Source organism: Mesoplodon densirostris, chromosome 15, assembly GCF_025265405.1.
Source record: "Mesoplodon densirostris isolate mMesDen1 chromosome 15, mMesDen1 primary haplotype, whole genome shotgun sequence".
Lineage (NCBI taxonomy): Eukaryota > Metazoa > Chordata > Mammalia > Artiodactyla > Ziphiidae > Mesoplodon > Mesoplodon densirostris.
Window position 1 is genome coordinate 51316343 of NC_082675.1, and position 20889 is coordinate 51337231.

General features: G+C 36.6%; 1 protein-coding gene across 3 annotated transcripts in view; it reads right to left on the minus strand.

Moving 5' to 3' along the window:
• RPRD1A (regulation of nuclear pre-mRNA domain containing 1A) overlaps nt 1–20889 on the minus strand; it is a 74678-nt gene that overhangs the window by 20385 nt on the left and 33404 nt on the right. For all 3 annotated transcript variants that reach the window (XM_060119387.1, XM_060119386.1, XM_060119388.1), the window contains 4 exons: nt 17951–18057; nt 17774–17871; nt 14746–14872; nt 14461–14636 (listed from right to left, as the gene is read on the minus strand). In XM_060119387.1, coding sequence (XP_059975370.1) covers nt 14461–14636; nt 14746–14872; nt 17774–17871; nt 17951–18057 — 508 coding nt within the window. The remainder of the gene's footprint in view (nt 1–14460; nt 14637–14745; nt 14873–17773; nt 17872–17950; nt 18058–20889) is intronic.

Below are 20889 nucleotides of genomic sequence, written 5' to 3' on the forward strand. Positions count from 1 at the left end.
ACAAAACCAAGAGAACCAAAACAAGAAATAACAAAAGTCAAGTTTTAAAAAAAACTCTACAGGCTTAAACATTGACTCAATTAATTAATATAGACATACATATTTTAAAAACTAATTACGTAAGAATCTGACAAACAACTCCAAGATTAAGAATGGCTGACGTGGGTCTTCCCTGGTGGCGCAGTGGTTGAGGGTCTGCCTGCCGATGCAGGGGACATGGGTTCGAGCCCTGGTCCGGGAGGGTCCCACGTGCCGCAGAGCAACTAGGCCCGTGAGCCACAACTGCTGAGCCTGCGCGTCTGGAGCCTGTGCTCCGCAACAAGAGAAGCCACAGCAATGACAGGCCCGCGCACCGCAACGAAGAGTGGCCCCCGCTCACCGTAACTGGAGAAAGCCTGCGTGCAGCAACAAAGACCCAATGCGGCCAAAAATAAATAAGTAAATAAATTTATTAAAAAAAAAAAAAAAAAAAGAATGGCTGACGTGGACTTCCCTGGTGGCGCAGTTGGTTAAGAATCCGCCTGCCCTGCAGGGGACACAGGTTCAAGCCCTGGTCCGTGAAGATCCTACATGCTACGGAGCAACTAAGCCCGTGGGCTTCAACTACTGAGCCTGTGCTCTAGAGCCTGCGAGTCACAACTACTGACCCCGTGTGCCACAACTACTGAGGCCCACATGACTAGAGCCTGTGCTCCACAACAAGAAAAGCTAACACAATGAGAAGCCCATGCACCACAACGAAGAGCAGCCCCTGCTTGCCGCAACTAGAGAAAGCCGGTGCCCAGCAACAAAGTCCCAATGCAGATGAAAATAAATTAATTTTTTTAAAAAATTAAAAAAAAAATAAAAAAGAATGGCTGACGTTTAAGAAGTTAGAGGTAGTCCCAAAATTAGCATAAGCAAAAAAATGCCAGTGCTATATTGTCAAAAATATACGCCACCGGGCCTCCCTGGTGGCGCAAGTGGTTGAGAGTCCGCCTGCCGATGCAGGGGATACGGGTTCGTGCCCCGGTCTGGGAGGATCCCATATGCCGCGGAGCGGCTGGGCCCGTGAGCCATGGCCGCTGAGCCTGCGCGTCCGGAGCCTGCGCGTCCGGAGCCTGTGCTCCGCAACGGGGGAGGCCACAACAGTGAGAGGCCCGCATACCGCAAAAAAAAAAAAAAAAAAAAAAAAAAAAAAAAAAAAAAAAAAAAAAAAAAAAAAATATACGCCACCAAAAAAAAAAAAAAACCCTCAGAACCTAGAAAAAAGTTTATATGCAGCCAAAAAAGCTCTACATTATTTATGTTGTAATAAATATTTTATTTACTGGAAATAACTTAAATATTCTTTAAAGAATAAAAAATATAAGGACTCATTATATATTTACTTTGCTTACTGAAATGATCCTTAAGATCCTTTCTCAGAGCCCATTTTCACCAAACATATACTTTCAAATACCTATTTACTTGCACAATTCCTAAACCCATGGATTAGGAAAAGTAATCTAAAAGCAGGGAGAGATTGACCCACCTCCCAGAATAACGGAAATAAAAACAAAAATAAACAAATGGGACCCAATGAAAATTAAAAGCTTTTTCACAGCAAAGGAAACTATAAATGATGAAAATACAACCCTCAGAATGGGAGAAAATATTTGCAAACAAATCAATGGACAAAGGATTAACCTCCAAAATATATAAACAGCTCATGCAGCTCAATATTAAAAAAAACAAACAACCCAATCAAAAGATGGGCAGAAGACCTAAATAGACATTTCTCCAAAGAAGACATACAGATGGCCAAGAGGCACATAAAAAGCTGCTCAACATTACTAATTAGAGAAATGCAAATGAAAACTACAATGAGGTATCACCTCACACCAATTAGAATGGGCATCATCAGAAATCTACAAACAACAAATGCTGGAGAGGGTGTGGAGAAAAGGGAACCCTCCTGCACTGTTGGTGGGAATGTAAATTGATACAGCCACTATGGAGAACAGTATGGAGGTTCCTTAAAAAACTAAAAATAGAATTACCATATGACCCAGCAATCCCACTACTGGGCATATACCCAGAGAAGACCATAATTCAAAAAGACACATGCACCCCAATGTTCACTGCAGCACTATTTACAATAGCCAGGTCATGAAAGCAACTTAAATGCCCATCGACAGACGAATGGATAAAGAAGATGTGGTACATATATACAATGGAGTATTACTCAGCCATGAAAAGGAATGAAATTGAGTCATTTGTAGAGACGTGGATGGACCTAGAGACTGTCATATGAGTAAAGTAAGTTAGAAAGAGAAAAACAAATATCGCATATTAACACATATATATGGAATCTAGAAAAATGGTACAGATGAACTGGTTTGCAGGGCAGAAATAGAGACACAGACGTAGAGAACAAACGTATGGACACCAAAGGGGAAAAGTGAGGGGCCGGTGGTGGTGGGATGAATTGGGAGATTGGGATTGACACATATACACTAATATGTATAAAATAGACAACTAATAAGAAGCTGCTGTATAAAAAAATAAATAAATAGGGACTCCCCTGGTGGCACAGTGGTTAAGAATCCACCTGCCAATGCAGGGGACACAGGTTCCAGCCCTGGTCTGGGACGATCCCAAATGCCGCGGAGGAACTAAGCCAGTGAGCCACTACCGAGCCTACACTCTAGAGCCCGCGAGCCACAAGTACTGAAGCCCATGCACCTAGTCTGTGCTCCACAACAAGAGAAGCTACTGCAATGAGAAGCCTGCACACCGCAACGAAGAGTAGCCCCCACTCACTGCAACCAGAGAAAGCCTGTGCGCGGCAACGAAGACCCAATGCAGCCAAAAATAAATAAATAAAATTCAAATAAAAAATGAATTTTGCTACAAAAATAAAAGTAGGGAGAGAAAATGCTTTAAGCACTCATTGCTAGCAATAAAAAATATAAGAAGCTAACCTACAAAGAAACACATATGAAGGTTTATAAAAAGTAGACAGCAAATTAAGCAGTATTTTACATTTACATTGAATAGGTTCAAACACTCCTGTAGACTTCACAAAGCTCTGGAGGCAGGACTATTTTACAGTCGTTACAGATATTTATACTGCAGACTCTCGTATGTGTCACTTTAACAAAGCAACCTGCGCCCATGAGGACTCCAGCAGCATGGAGGGGGCCCAAGGACCACAATGACTAAAGACGTACTGGATGGTGCAGCTGGTGGGCTGGCAAAAGAGAGGCAAAGCTCCAGTGAGGTCTGGGCTGACTGGGCAAGCTCACAAAACTCTGGCCCTAACATCTCCTCTGACTCTGATTTCCTATGCACTTGCCTCAGAGTTGCAGAATCTGTGAACTGGCCAAGTAAAAAGCTGTAATAAATCTCTTTTTTTCAATAGAGACCGATAAAAAACTGACAAAACTCTCCACTCCCACCATCAGACAAGCATGCTGCGAGGAAGGACAACTACAACAAAAACAACAGCAACATCAACAAAAACTCATGGGAAAAACTGAAGGAAAATAACAGAAAGGAGAAAAAATGATGAAAAAAGATAAGCAATGTGGAATAAATATTAGCAATGTGGAATAAAGATTCAAAAGATTCAATACATATGTAATAGGAATTTAAAGAGAAACTATAAAAAATTAACAAAAAGAAAAGGCAACATGCATTTTTCCAATAAAAGGGCATATCAATGTCAAGCCAAATTAATGAAAGGCCAATATCCTAGACATATGATAGTCAAACTGTTAAATGTGTATGAGAAAGGAAAAAATACAGTAATTAGGCCAAAAGAAAAAAAGTGACCCAAGAATTCTATATTCAGCCAAGCAGATATTCACAGGTGAGCAGAAAGGAGAGGCACTCTCAGACACGCCAGGACTTGCACTATTTTGTTATTTTTCATGACTTCCACATCTCTGTCCTTTATTTTGACATAGTTGACTGGAATAGCTTTTCAAGTAAATTTTTTAATGACAAATACTATATGAATAATGTAATAAAATCTAAAAATAAGAAAAATATGATTCTCTAAAGACCACTAAAAGGATCTAGGATTCTATAAATAAAACTGGTCGGTAAGGAAGAAAGAGAAGAGAGGGAGAAACTAAAAGAGGGCTACTATTTCAAATTATGCAGTTTCAATATCAGTAGTAGGTTGTGGTTTTTATCTACCATTCTGGATTTCTGGTATATTCCACGTTTTCCCCAACGAATAAATGTGAATGTACACACACACACACACACAGGTGAACAAATACTTTTGTGAAATTTCATAAATAAAAGTATATAATAAATTTCTAGCAACTGTCCAGAAAATGGAGAAGACTACTCTCAAAACCGTATGCTCCCTTCACATCAGAAACATTCAAGCAGATAGATTAATCTATCTTTTGGGAAGAAAGATTAATCTTTCTTCTGGGAAGAAAGATTAATCTATCTTTCAGGAAGTATGCTAGAATAATTTCCAGCACTGGGTAGGTTAGATGATCTCCCAACTATTTTGAGTAACAAATATCAATCTAAGACTATAACCATCACTTTTCAATGAATATTGAAAAGTGATGTCGTTTAAAAAATGGACAAAGGGGGCTTCCCTGGTGGCGCAGTGGTTGAGAGTCCGCCTGCCGATGTGGGGGACAAGAGTTCGTACCTCGGTCCGGGAAGATCCCACATGCCGCAGAGCGGCTGGGCCCGTGAGCCATGGCCACTGAGCCTGCGCGCCTGGAGCCTGTGCTCCGCAACGGGAGAGGCCAAAACAGTGAGAGGCCTGCGTACCGCAAAAAAAAAAAAAAAAAAAAAGGACAAAGGATTTCTCCAAAGGTGGTAGACAAATGGCCAACAATAGGAAAGTGCAAAGCAAAACCACAGTGAGATACCGCCTCACATCCATTAGGATGGCTACTGACCAACAAAAACAGAAACAAGTGTTGGCAAGGATGTGGAGAAACTGGAACCCTGTGCATTGTTGGTGGGAATCTAAAATAGTTGTCATTATAGATGGTATAGTATGGTAATAACATTTTCCCAGAAAAATGGAAAACAGAATTACCATAATATCCAACAATCCCTTTTGGGTACACACCCAAAAGATGTGAAGCAAGGACTCAAAAGAGATATCTGCTATGAACCCATGTTCACAGCAGCATCATTCACAATAGCCAAAAGGTGGAAGCTACTCAAGTGTCCACTGATGGATAACTGGGAAAACAAAATGTGGTATTATACATATTATGAAATATTATTCAGCCTTAAAAAAGAAAATTCTGGCACATGGTATGACACAGATGAACCTAGAGAACATAATGCTAAGTGAAATAAGCCAGTCACAAAAGGACAAATACTGTATGATTCCACATATATTAGATACCTAACATAGATAAATTCATAGAGACAGGCAGCCGGGGCAGTAGGCAATGGGGAGTTGATGAATGGGTATAGTTTCAGTTTTGCAACATGAAAAGAGTTCTGGAGACTGGTTACACAAGAACATGAATATACTTAACACAACTGAACTGTACACTTTTAAAAATGGTTAATATGATCAATTGTATGTCTATCTTAACTACAATTTTTTTTAATGTAAAAGAAAAAAAAACTATACCATCACTTTAAGTGCTCCCAGAATTTTTCCCACTAACTACTTTTAGAGTACTATGCAATTTAAAATGATCTGGTAGAAGGCCAAAAGCAGAAAAAAATCATTATGTAAAATAAGGGCTCTGTCCTTCACATAGAATGGGTGATATACGAATTTGTATCAATGCAAGAGTCCCCACTTCCACCTTCCCTTGCCATCGCAGAGGACGTTCATTTCATTTTCTTAAACTGTAGCTGACTTGAGCATGAAAATCACATCGCTTACTTTTTGTTTTCCCCTACTAGGAATTAGAGAAAATTATCACAGATAAGCAAAGATTTTTAGCTAAAAGGTGATTCAAAACAATGTTTTTCAATGGCAAGAAACTGGAAAATACAAATGCTAAACAGGTAGCTGGCTAAAGAAATACTTCTTTAAAGCAGAATATGATCTAGCTATTAAAATGAGAATATCTGTAATCATGGGAAAACGTTTACAGTAAATGTGTAAAAAGAATAATGTGTAAAAATGTCATTAGATGCTCACATAATAACTGATTCCATCTTCCAAATCTCGTCAAGGGTTATTTAAGGGGTAATGAGACTTTTGGGGGCCTCTGTACTTACCAATGGTTTCTAAACCATGAGGAGCACATACTACTTCTACACTTTTTAAAAAAGAACTAAAATTTATTGACCTACTTAAAACCAAAACCATCCTCCCCCCCCAAACTAGTTCCCTAGTTTAATATTTAATACCCTCTTAGTCAGTGCCAGAATTATGTGCCCCATCGTTTTCAATATCTCATTTATCACTGATTCCTCCTAGTTCTCAGACTCAATTAACACATTATGGTGATTTAATTGTTCCCCATACCTGCCCATTCCTTTATTTTCTCACTGCTATCATCAACTATGGTTCAGGCCTTCATTACACACAATATAAAATTTACCAGTCAAGTCATATCTTGGTCTCCCTACTGTAAATCTCTCGCCATTCTAATCCACTTAGCAACTATAACCAGGTCTCCGAACACTACTACTACCAGTCCTCTTTGTCCTCTGGACTATTATAACCATCTGCTCGGCCAGCCATTCACTGCCCTTCGCAATTTGGTTCCAACCTACTTATCAATCTCATCTCATTCCTAGTAATTCTCAGCTGCTACAGCAATAACAAATATAGTAGCTGTCAGTTACTGAGCACTTACTTTGCCTCACACAGGGTGCTAACTGCTTTATATGCATAAATTCCTTAATCACAATGCCTCTCTTGAAGGATATTACTATTATGAGTTCTATTCCACGAAGGAGTTAACAAGCAGAGAGCAATTAGAGCCTAGTGAACAAACACAGGCTTAAGGACTGATTTTATTTGTAGCTCCAGTTCTTCCACCAGGTAGCACTGTGACGCTTACAAATTCTGCACTTATGGACTCATGAGTACTACTGTTCATTTGTCATTCATGTTTTCTAACATGTTGTTAATGTGTTATTCTACTAAAGGGAAAAAAAGGGCAAACTGGTAAAATAATTTTAAAGTTTCAAAATGGTCATTCATTCTTTTGTTCAAAATGCTCAGCTGCAATTCTAGAATTCACAGTCCTTGAACACACAACCACTTTTTTTTAAGTACTGGGCTATACTAATATGACTTAAAATTAGTTAACCTATTTTGTGCTGGATACGACTTTCTTCAAAAACCTCAAGTATCTTTAATCATTTTATCAAAGCATCATTCTTTTGTAATTTAATTACAAAAGAAATCACCAATTTAAAATATAAACATTACATACTCCTTGCAAACTACATTTGTACTAGCATTCATTCATTCATTCATCATTCGATGGCCAACTATCATTTACTCACTCAACAAAAACACCTGCCTACCAGGACAAAAGTACTGCTCCAAGCACTTAGGATATAGCAATAAACATGAACAATAAAACAAAGTTCTTCTTCTCACGATGCTCACATTCCAGGCAGGTAGAGATGATAACTAAGTATACAACGTTTTAAATTTCAAACAGTGGTAAGTTCCATGAAGAAAAAATTAAAAAAAACAAAAATGACAATGTAATACAGTGGTAGGGAGCAATGTACTGGCATGAATCAGCAATGTAATACAGGAGAAGAGTAGTACGTGGAATCAAATGAAATGGATAGAGAAGGGCTCTAAAGAGGTGACAGAGGAACTTAAACCTGAATGAAAAAAGGAACCAGCTAAGTAAAGATTAGGAGAGAGCACTCCAGCCACCTTGTTAGCAATCAGCAAAGCAAAAGCTCTGGTGTGAGAACTTGCTTCATCTGCTTAAAGAGCAAAATGGATGCCTTTGAGATGGTTACAAGATGAGGTTAAATGGAGACTCAAGACTAGTGATCTCATAGGCCATATATGGAGTTTAAAATAATATCCAAAAGTGTAATGGGAAGCATTGGAGAGTTTTACATAGGGGAATGATGAGACCTGTTTTCTTAAAAGATCTATCTGGCTCCAGTGATGTAGATAGTTAAGAGAGGGAATAGGAATATCAGTTGTTAACAATCCAGGCAACAGACAAGAGTAATTTGGCAGGAGTTATGAAACATATTATTAGTTCTATTTAATTAGACACAAAAGGTCTTCCATTTATATAACAAACTGAACTCATGTTTATCTCCACTCCTCCCAAAAAGTCACTAAAATAATAAAACAATTTATAAGGGCAGAAACCCACAAAGACAGAGAAGAGGGAACCACAGTACACAAATGTCCTGAAATTTTTGGAAAATGGAAAAAAATGAAACAGGGATAATGACCAAAAATAATGTAATTCATCCTGAGTCATTTTGGATACTCTCAGGACTTTGGGGCATCAACCGCCTTGAAACGTAATGGTGAGTCTTAAGGTTGACAATGAAGATCAAATAGATATCTTTACATCAATCTGTTAAAACTCATCCTATAGAGCCAAAAAATGAGGGATAAGAAACTAAGCCAAAGATCTGCATTTGGAGATTCAAATCACACAGATAAGAGGTGAGGCACTGTTCTGAACACGCATGCCCTATGTTAGCTACCCAGCAAATTTAAAACATTTTCTCTAGAGAAAAGGAATGGCTCAGAAGAGAAGACCTATATAGATAACGATTATCTGGGAATCACTGAAGACAATGATCTAGAATAATCTTATTGAAAGTCTTTAACATGAATCAGCAATTTCATCTTTAGGGATTTATCATGAGATGATATAAGTGAGTAAAGGGGGCTTCCCTGGTGGTGCAGTGGTTAAGAATCTGCCTGTCAATTCAAGGGACACGGGTTCGAACCCTGGCCCGGGAAGATCCCACATGCCACGGAGCAACTAAGCCCGTACACCACAACTACTGAGCCTGAGCTCTAGAGCCCACAAGCCGCAACTACTGAGCCCAAGTGCCACAACTACTGAAGCCTGCATGCCTAGAGCCCGTGCTCCACAACAAGAGAAGCCACAATGAGAAGCCTCCACTTGCCACAACTAGAGAAAGCCTGTGCTCAGCAATGAAGACCCAACACAGCCATAAATAAATAAATAAATAAATAAATAAATAAATAAATTTATTTATTTAAAAAAAATAAGTGAGTAAAGGGTTAATAAAAGAGACATTAACTGGGAATTCCCTGGCGGTCCAGTGGTTAGGACTTGGTGCTTTCACTGTTGAGGGCATGGGTTCAATCCCCGGTCAGGGAACTAAGACCCCACAGGCCGTGTGGCATGGCCAAAACAAACAAAAAAAAAACCCCAAAAGATGTTCACTGCAATACTGTTTATAATACCAAACCAATGAAAGCAATTAGTCATAAAGAACAGATAGCTATGATACATCCATACATTAAAAAGGAAAACACTGACATGATAAGATGAACATAAAATATTACATGAAAAGGACAATATGCAAAATAATACATGGACCCAATACATGGCGCTAAGCCTTTTGCGTATGTAGTTTTCTTATGATGAAAATAGCTTATTTGCATAATTAAGATTACATGATTCTTGAATAATGGATAAATTAACCATAAAAAGTTTTTAGACTTAATGATATTTCGATCTCAAAAAATTATCTAAGAAATCATTAAGAAACTAGTAACATTTGCTTCTTTAAAAAATCCATAGCTCCATCTTATCAAATTAATTTTAAATTTAAATGAAACCAATATGATTTCAATGGAAAAACAAAGTAAAATATAAAGAAATAACTGAACCACAGATGAAAGATTCCATAAGCAGTTCTCCATATTCTTCCTACTATCCCCTTGAATGATACTTGTAATTTGATAAATCAATAACCATCAGAAAAGCTACATGAAAATAACACCTTCAGCAACCGACTTTAAATTTGCATTTTCAGTGCTATATATTTCAAACATTCTTATATCCTATATTGGGAGATGACATTAAGCATTTCTAATCACTAATGTCTCAGGCAAAACAAAATTGATCTTTAAGCATTTTTTAAAAATGGAAATTAAACTTTTTGGAAAACAAAATTTTATAAAAGCAAGCACTCTTGAAAAGACCAATTAAGAAATGTCTACTGGGCTTCCCTGGTGGCGCAGTGGTTGAGAGTCCGCCTGCCGATGCAGGGGACGCGGGTTCGTGCCCCGGTCTGGGAAGATCCCACATGCTGCGGAGTGGCTGGGCCCGTGAGCCATGGCCACTGAGCCTGCGCGTCCGGAGCCCGTGCTCCACAACGGGAGAGGCCACAACAGTGAGAGGCCCGTGTACCAAAAAAAAAAAAAAAAAAAAAAAAAAAATTCTACTTAGCAAAATGTCATTTAAAATATTAATTATGAAGGCAAATATATATAAGATAATAAGTGGGAAGAAAATATAATTCATATGCACAATAATCATGATTAGCTAAAATTACAGACATGAAAAATACTGAAAATAAAAACAAAAATCTACCAAGTGGCTAAATGTGGGTAAGACAAATGAGCCAGTAGAACAGAAAACTGACCACAATCATGTATACACATGTATATATAGAAATAAATATGACAAAAATGGCATTTTACAATATAGTAAAATATAGACTGTCATTAATTGACTAATCGTTAATCAATAAATGACGGGACATTTACTATCACTTTCAGATAATTAGTTATATCCCTACATCATATATACCATGAACAAAAAAATCTTAATGGATAAAATTATTAGGAAAAAAACTATAGAAAACTTGTATTTTTGTAGTTATGAATTGAGAAGGTGATCTTAACTGTATCCAAAAAATCTAGAATTATAAAGGCAAAGACAAATATTAATTTGTCTTAGAACCATAAACTTAGAACCAAACAGAAAAGTAGCCAAAGGATATAGGAAATTTGCAGCAGAAATAAAAAGGCTAATAAATATTTTTAAATGACCAACCTGAGTGAATAAAAAAAAATTTTTTTAACCTATCAGATATGCAAAAATTTTAAAGATCACTGACATTCAGTGTTGGGTGAGGTTGTGCAGGAAAAGATGCACTTATACTTCAAGGAGTTTAAAAAGGCAAAACCTTTTGGAGGGCTTGAGTACATTATCAACATTTAAACACATTCTTTTTGACCCACCTATTCTACTTCTGAGAATCAATCCAACAGATATACTAGCACAGCTGTACAAACCTGCATCACCAGGACGTTCTCTCTGGTACTACCTATAATGCACAAAACTTCAAGCAACTCAATGGATGCAATCTGACACCATGAGAAGGGACTGACTTAAACAAACAACATTCATACATTGATTATGCCCTTTTTATTAAATGAGGTAAATTTGAATATACTGATGTAAGACTACAAAAGATAAACACTATCCTTTCTGACAGCTGTCCCATCCTGACTTCTAGAACTTGGAACTATGATTTGATTTCTCCTTTTAAGAGCCATCAAACTTTTCAAATTTTCTATGGAAGTCTAAATTGGGATTTTATAAAAGCATATTTTCTTATACCAATTGTATCATGAAAATAAGTATTAAAAATTGAGCAACGAAGATGTTATCATGGCGAATGATTCCCATAGCAATCTATGAAATAGATTTTTAAACATAAATTAGGTTTATTAATTAGGTTTATTAGTCTATTTTAAGCTATCTGCTTTAATAACCAGCTGAAGGTAGTTACAAGTTTAAAAAATGATTAATAATTTTCAAAAAATTTTAAAACACTTCATGTTTTCATTCATTACAAATGCTTTAACAGTGGCTTCCTTAAGAAATATGAAATAGGGCCTCCCTGGTGGCGCAGTGGTTAAGAGTCCGCCTGCCGATGCAGGTGATACGGGTTCGTGCCCCGGTCTGGGAGGATCCCATATGCCGCGGAGCGGCTGGGCCCGTGAGCCATGGCCGCTGGGCCTGCGCATCCGGAGCCTGTGCTCCGCAACGGGAGAGGCCACAACAGTGAGAGGCCCACATACCGCAAAAAGAAAAAAAAAAAAAAAAAAAAAAAAGAAATATGAAATAGCCAATTCCTGAACTGATACTTTAAATTTACATCCTTTTTTTTTTTAAAGAGCAATTAATGACATGTCAATACCTAGTCAGTCACAGTTGATGTTCAAAGATGCCTGCTAAGTGAAAACTATGTGATGCTATCACAGCTGATATGGTAAGTATAAATCCTGACCTCTCAGCCTCAACTTCAAAGGGATGCCACCTACTTGGTACAAAAAAGTGTCTAAATAACTCATTTTCACATCTCCTGACACAAGAATCACGTAGTTATAAATGATAATTTACGAAGAGTTCTATGGAATAACTTCCTAGTTTATTAGAAATCTAAATATCTTTTACTTGTAAGAAACGTTTGACATAATTTAGGTGGTTTATTTATAATATGAAAATCCAGTCATGCTAAAAAACAACAAAAAAGTTCCTAGAACACTTTAGTTTGAGAAAGTGATTACCTCCGAGGAGGGAGGAAACAGAGTTGGAGAGAGGGCTTTAGCTGTTGCTGTAATCTTACATTTAAGCAAAAACTGAAAGCAAAATTGTCATTTTGCAGGCAGACTCCCTAGGTTCTAAACAACTCACTAACTCTTTGTGACCTTTAGCAAGTTATTTAATCTCCCAGTACCTCAGTTTCCTTTATCTGTAAAATCTGGATAATAACATTTCCTGCTACATAGGATTAAATGAGTTGATATATGTGAAGTGCTTAGAATAGTACCTGACACATGGTAAATTTTACTGCCATTATTATCATCAGCCTCACCACCTATAATTATCAATCATGAACTCTGGCTGGAAGGCACTGGGAAAAGAGGGGGTTAAGGTGGGATGGTATCTGATCTTTTTTCTACACGTTTCAAACATAAATGCTATTTTTGTAACGAGTGATAAACAGTTTAAGTGAGAAAGCAGTATGCAGTAGAATAACAAAGCTTCAGTCTTCAATTTTCAAAAACATGAGACAATTCAGGCTTTGGATTTTGATATTTATTTTTAGCAGGAAGAATATGCTAATGATGATGACATCGTTAGAAGATACGCCCATGTCCAATACCTGCAACAGAAGCTCAATAGAAGTTAAAGAAACCATACCAAAGACTAAAGACAAAAATTGTATGACATTACTTACCCTTAATTCTGCTAACAATAAAACAAGGAACAGTATGTTTAGGATTGAAGTTCCATCACAAGATCAAAAACTGGCAAGTTAACTATGAAGTGTATTTTTTTTGAAAAATTCTATCTTTTCCTTTCTATGTAAAATTGGGCAGCCTCTCTAAAGGTAGAGTACAATGCCAACAACTATGAGTGTGTATACGTGAGCAGAGTGGGGGCAGACTGAAAAGGTGCAATGCTAAACAGTGCTACAATTTGGGGTGGGAGAGCTCTGCTGCTGATACTGATTAACTGCTAACACAGGTAGAGATGGCAATCATCTTTGGCACAATTAGAGACTGCTGAAACAAGAACTAAACTCTAATAAATAAAAGCAACTTAACAGAGGCAGCATCATAACATACCTACAAATTTAAAGAGAACTGTCTTAAAAAAGGGATCCAGACATATGAGAAATTCTCCTACATATTATTAGAAAAAGAAATTGCTACAGCAGCAAACAATTTAAACAAGAACTAATCAAATGAAAGATTCTTTTAAATAAAACCAAATCTGGTTCATCCACCCCTGACAACGGCTACTCTGCTCAAAGGCAATTTGAGAGTGTTTCTTTTTTTAACCCCTGCACCTTCCAGGGGTGTCCAGACTTCCACCTGTCCAGGTAGAAGTCCACTTGTCCAGACTTCTCATCAACAGTATCAATCATCATTCAATTTAAAGAAGCAACAATAACTTTCTACCTAAGGGTGTGTCTGAGCCAAGAGTGGGGTAGGAATATGTTAAGCATCAGAATCAGGGATGAGAATAAAGGAGTAACGTGAAGACTGCCTTCCCAAACAAAAATGATGTTCAGGAACAGGGAGACTGGGGATACTCATAACAAAAAGTCTTTATTTCATAACTGTATACCCAAAAGACTGCATGTACTCAGACAGAAATTAAGTAAGTCCAACCATAATTTACTGTAGTTGACACCAGACTTTATACCAACTGCTATTTTCCCATTATTTTTGTTCTTGAAGATAAAGGTTTAAGCTCAGAAGACGAAATACTATTACTGGAATTTCACGTGAATAATTTTAAAATGCAACCAATTTTGCTAATTCCAAATTTCTAAATTTACTTAGACAGATTGATTTGGTTCAAATAAAAAGAAACCAATTAATGCAAGGAATAGCTTACCTGGGCCATTGTCTAAAAACGTCTAGGTCCAAAAAATGCAAAATGTTCAGGAATATTAAGCTATTTTTAAATTCCTACCAAAAATAAATTAAATAAATAAACACTAAATAAGGAAAAGGTTACGCACTTCCAATTTATGCTCTTTCTCTGCAAGGGCTTCCTTTTGACAACGAAGAAAATCTGCTAACATTCGAGTGAGTTGCTTCCTATCATCTATTTCAGCCGCCAATCTGCCATTGTAATCTGCCAGCAACATACAAGCATCCTCTACCATTTTAGAAAGTCTTTCTCCAGATTCTTTATCTAAGAAAAGCACAGAATAACAAAATTATTACACCGCAAAAACAATGCCATATGTGGTTTCCTTACTCCAACTCCCAAAAAAGTTCCAGATCCCATTTTCTTTTCTTACCTGTTATTTTATCTAGTAGGGATACTTCTTGAACTTCAACAGGCAAAGAAGCTATCCTTTGATGAACTGCTGCATCACCAGAAGCTGCATTTTCTAGATCTTGTAATGCTCTAACGAGATCTAGAGTCTAAAAAGTTATACAACTTTAGAACCAAAATTAGTGAAGCTTAAACAAATATAAAAGACTTGAAATTTATTTCATATTCCTTAATCCTTATGGGCTATTTGTTAGTTTAAACTGCTTTCAGAGACAGTCCAATTCTTTCATATGTAAGAAAAAAGCTACACTATATTAGGTATTGGAAATATATAAACTGGAAACATATAGATATTTCTAGTGGTGGAGACAGATAGTATAAAAATAATTATCTATTAAAATGATGTGATTCATTTATAAGCCAAATACATACAGTGGTAAAAGGCAGGCTATAATTTCAACCTGGAGAATACAAGTTTTATGTATGCTATAGTCATTGTATTATCATTATACATAAGAATTTTTTGTATTAAATTGGATATTGGGGGATGCGGGATACAAATCATCATCTACCACAACATACAAGAGCCCCCCAAATTCCATTTCTCAATAAAGTAGTTAAAGCATAAGAGAAATGTAATTTTGGAATATGTATGTTCAAATATGGCACCTTAACTATTCTATGGTTTGTTACTAAGATCATTAAAATATTACGAAGTTCCATATATCTGGTGACTAATATTTATATAATGCTTAACCAGTATTTTATCATCAGAATATTTTAGTTGCACTGTTTTCATACCAGCTATAATTAGGACGGAAGGGCAAGTCTCTGCTGATGATTTCATAATTCTTAATATATCTAAAGTTATTCCAAAGAAAATGGAGTAAATTTTCTTTTTGCTAGTCTCCATTCCCATCCCACCTCCCTTTTTCTTTTTTTCTTTCTTTTTTTCATCTCTAAGCCTAGATCCTAGAACACTAGGAAATTACAGGCATACATGAAAAATACAGGATATTCAAATTCTGTGTATATATTTAGATGACATTGACAGCCAGTAACTGATTTTTCTTTAAGCTATTCCCTTATAAAAAATGCTATCACTGGGGTCTAGCACATAGCAAATGATCAAACATGATAAGAATGAATGGAACCTAATAAGAAGTATACTATCCCAAGTGTGCTTTTAATTCACCACCACATGTTTAAAATCCCAATATTAAAAAAAATAATTTTGTTATATTTCCCCTCTACAATGAAAGTGAGCTTAAGAGCAATGACAATTACCGGGAAGCTTGTTTCTCATGGTGCCCCAAATAACTTACATATTTTTATTTTTTAATCAGTCTTAGAAAGTTCTAAAATTTTCTGGAGTTCTAAGAAACCTGGCTTTACGGTTTTGACAATGTACGCATGCTTTAATTACAACCTACTCTCATCGCACCTTCACACTCCTACACAAGCTAATTCTCCCAATGCTCAGTCAAGGATCCAGATAAGAAAGCAAAGTTGTCTGAAACAACACTAGCCTAGGACTTCCTGATAGAGGAGAATGAAATGAGTTCAACTACATTCTATAAAGAGAAATTTTAGCCATTCTTATAAAGAATGACATATATAAAATGGTAACTATAAGCTGAACCACTGAGAATTAAGCAGTACAACTAATCTGAAAATGGTCATTATAAAACAAAACATGATAGCATTTTACACAACAAGTACTAGGGAAGAGTCAGGTGGTTACTCAGAAACTCCTAGGAAGTACAACTTAGGTTACTCTTTCATGAGGTAGAATAGGAGAGGGTAAGATCCTATATTTAGAACTGGGGTAAAATACTGTTCATGGAGTCATTACAGGGCTCTTAGCAAAAAGTGATTCCTTGTCTTGAATTATTACCAAACAGAGAGAAATATAAGCCTTAGTGTTTGGTTGTTCCAAACATTATGTTCCTATTACATTTATTTTCAAGCTCTTATCCATGGTGACCATATGGGCTTTAGCATTCCTGTCATTAAGCCCCAACAGGGGCTTGACTCAGGTACTAGCTGAGACCTTCAGTCAAATTCTTTCTGCCTCCTGAGTACTAACACTGATATAAATCCACAATTCCAGGCAGTAATTGGTTGTATCTTTATTTCAAGCTCTTTTCATGGCAGAAAGAGCTCCATCCACCTTCAGGTTTCACACAGTGAGTTCTGGTCCAGGTATCCAACTCCTTAAGTTCTTGTTACTCTACAGGATACTAATTTCTGCAAACCATGTCTGCTTCCAGACAAAAGCTCAGCAGGAACCATACTCTGGCTCACATTTTGAGTTATGTGTCTGTACCATTTGTAGCCCATGGCAATATTTACCTTGTTTTAAGAATATGGCTATGTCTTCATTTTCTCCTTTAAAATTTTATCTGTCCCTCCTATATGTTTGAAACATAGAAGCAGGAAGCTTTAAGACTCAATGCCCACATAATTAAGGTAAAAATGTCTTTTTGGAATCATCTGATGGTTAGAAAATGCTATATTGTATCAACCTGGAGGACATGGAGTATTAAGGTAATGATTCTGATTCATCTTATTTTATTACCATGGAACTACATGGTTTTATATAGTTACATAGAACTGTATGAATACATACTCGTTAACTCTAACATGCATTTTTACATGTTTAAAAGCAAAAATACTTAAAAGAGTGGTGCTTATCTCTAGGTATAGAATTTTTAGCATACTTAAATCAAACAAAATAGTCTTATCATATAATGTTTTATTTATTTAAAAGGAAATTGTTTAAATGGTAGATATCTCATCAGACCTAATCATACTTAGCAAATACTCTTTCTACGCAAAATGTAAGCGCCTAATATACAATATACAGCACACTACATTAACATAAGCAATGTATTAATCAGAAAAAAAGACTTATTCACATAGCTTCTTTCCTGTACCCAGAATTATAATAGAAGTCAATTTACAGAAGTAAAACATTGAAATTAGTAAAGCTTGATGGCTACATGAAGTACTAGCAATTAACTCCCTTAACAGAGAAAAACCACTACCTGTGGTGGTTCACTTGGAGATCCTAGAGAGGAACAGTTTTCATTCTCATCCACCTTTATCTGTTCATATGTTCGCTTCCTAGGCTTCTTATCGCCATCTGAATTGAAAGAACACTTAAGTTTTAATGAGAGAATACATTTTAATGAAGAGATAATGATAAAAGATTATATACTTACACAGAGCTTGCTTAAGTTGTTCTAATACATCATTTTCATAAACAGACCTTTCTTCCCAAATAGATAACACTCTTCCAAGGTGCTTCTTACAACTTTCATCAGTTTCACTAAAGAAAGATAAAAATATTAACAGTAAAATGCATAGTGCTATTGCAAAGACAATGGTGATTTTAAATACAATGACACTCATTCCCTGAAAAAAGCCGCCCAAATGTTTACTGAGTTCCACTATGTGACCAGCAGTTCAGAGGTGAAGTGACCAAGATAGACATATTCCCTGCTTCTCTTAAAGAGCTTAGAGACATATTATTAAACAAAAAATGATGAAAGTGTTAGTACTGGTGACTAGGGGTTATCAAGAAGGTACCCCTAACCTAATGGGGGATGAACATAAAGCTAAGGAAGATTTCTAATGGGTGATTTTTAAACTTATTTAACAAATATTTATTGATCAAGGTACTATCTCTAACACTGGAGATACAAATGGAGCTTTATGGCAGCTGTATTTTTATAAGTGCCACAAAAGAGAACAGGGTGTTAAAAACAGGCTTAACAGAGAGACACGGTCCACTTCAAGAGAGATCAGGAAGGGTATGTGAGGAAGGGTATTTGAGGAATGATGCATTTAATCTGAGTTCTAAAGACTGGATATACAGGGAAGTGGGAAACAGACTACTTCCAACCACTTCCCACCGCCTTCATCACTACCACTGTAGAATGAGCCACTATCATCTCTCGCCTGGATTGTTTTTTTTTAAGATTTATGATTTATTTATTTATTTAATTTATTTTTGGCTGCGGCACGCAGGATCTTCGCTGATCTTGCCTGGATTTTGGTAACAGTCTTCTCATTGGTCTCCCAGGCTCTACTTATTCATTCTATTCTCTACTAAAGTAAATCGTATCATACTGCTCTCAGTTCTCCAAGAACCACCAATCATACCAAGAATAAAAGCGAAATTCTTACCCTGGGCCACAAAGTGGACACATTCTGCTTCCTGGCTACCTCTCAGTCCACATTTCCTAAATACAAATCTCCTTGCTGATCCTCAAACATGCCCAGCACATGGCTATCTCACTGTTTCTGCCAAGTTTTTTCTCTACCTAGGATCCTTTCCTCCTAGAGTCAAATGGCTCGTTTCATCCCTCCCTTTAGTCTCTGTTCAAATGCTACCTCCCCAAAGCAGTCAATCTTTATCTCATAAAACTGAGCACCATCACACTCTCTAGCTCCTTCCCTGCTTTACGTTTCTTCACAGTACTTATCTTTTGACATTTTAATATATATTCACTTGTCTATTACTTTGTCATCCACTGAAATGTAAGCTCTACTAGAACAGAACTTTGTCTCTTTCACTACTGTATCCTCGCTGACTAGCACATAGTAGGTGGTCAGTAAATATTTTATTGAATTCTAGGGAGAAGCAACATATATTAAAAAGCCTAAGGCAGAAAGAACTAAAAGAGATTCAGTTAGCTTAAACTGTATAGTGTATAGAGTGTGTGTGAGAGAGTGTGGTGGTGGGGGAATGGCCACGGGTAATGTGAGACAGGAGACTGAACAGGTAGCCTGGGCCATGAAGGAACACCTGAAGTCTTACTCAGGACCTGAGACTTGATGTCTAGGACAAATGAGAACCACTCAAAGGCAAGAGAGTGTTGTATCAGCTCTGCAACTCTGGCTACAGCTTCCTAAATGGATTAAACAACACTGGAGGCTACTGTAATTATACAGAAATGACATTATGGTAATTGGAATGGAAAGAAATCTAAAGAACCGAGGGAACTATATGTACTATAAGGGATAAGGGGTGTGAAGGAGAAAGGACAGTTGATATATTATAAATCACTATATCACAGAGAGTTCAAGATAACACCTAGTTTCTCACATGGGCATCTGGATAGATGGAGTTGCCATTCATCAACAGAGAGAACCCAGAGAGGAAGCAAGTTTGACAGGGAGGAAGGACATAGTGAGTTCAGTAACAGACACAGTGAGTCTGAGATGTTTGGAGGCATACAACTAGAAATCAGTAGGCAATTGGATATACAGGACTAAAAGGAAAAACATCTGGACTGAAGCATAAGATTGCCAGCTTTTAGGGTATGGTTAATAACTAAATACTTGTAATGTATGAAATCACCCAGAGGGCTAGTAAAGAATATGACACCAGAAGAAGGCCCAGGACTAAACTCTAAGAAACACCAGCACCTGAAAAGATGGTAAGAGTATCTAAATTGAAGGATAAATAATATTAATTTAAGAAAGCAATATACTGCAGTGTTTCACACTCTGTAATTTTTTTTTCCACACTCTATAATTTTTTTAAAAAATGCATCTACTGTGACTAAACCTGCAGGGCATGTGGTAAGTATGTTTTCATCCTTAAATCATTCAACACAGATCATCATTCACCACTGAATTCTATAATTTAGATTGATTTAATCGCCTACCCCAATAATGTTTACCCAGTAATCTACCAAATATTTGCATATAATGTTTGGAAATAAGCATTTTAAAAGTACAGATTTCTACCTTCAGAATTTTTCTGTAGCAAAATTTTCAACAGGCTTATGATTATTTTAAATATTCTGTATTTCCAAAGCATTTAAAAATGTTATGACATACACCCACACACTAGAAAACCTTAAAATCATTATAAGCAATATGAGAGAAAGGGGTACTAAGTTTTTCCAGAAATATTAGTTGGAAGATTGATAGTTTTATTAGCACACAAATTTTCAATTCAACACATTCATTCATTCTTAACGAATTTCATTCCAAAATGGCAGTTGCTTTTGGTTACTTAAGGAAAAGGTGAAATTCAAGTACTCCAAATGCCCACCTTAGTAACAGCTCAAAAAATGTTTCCTTCACAGCAAGTATTTAACACATTTACAAATGCCATTACAGGTAAGTCTTTTCAAGTGAAAACTTC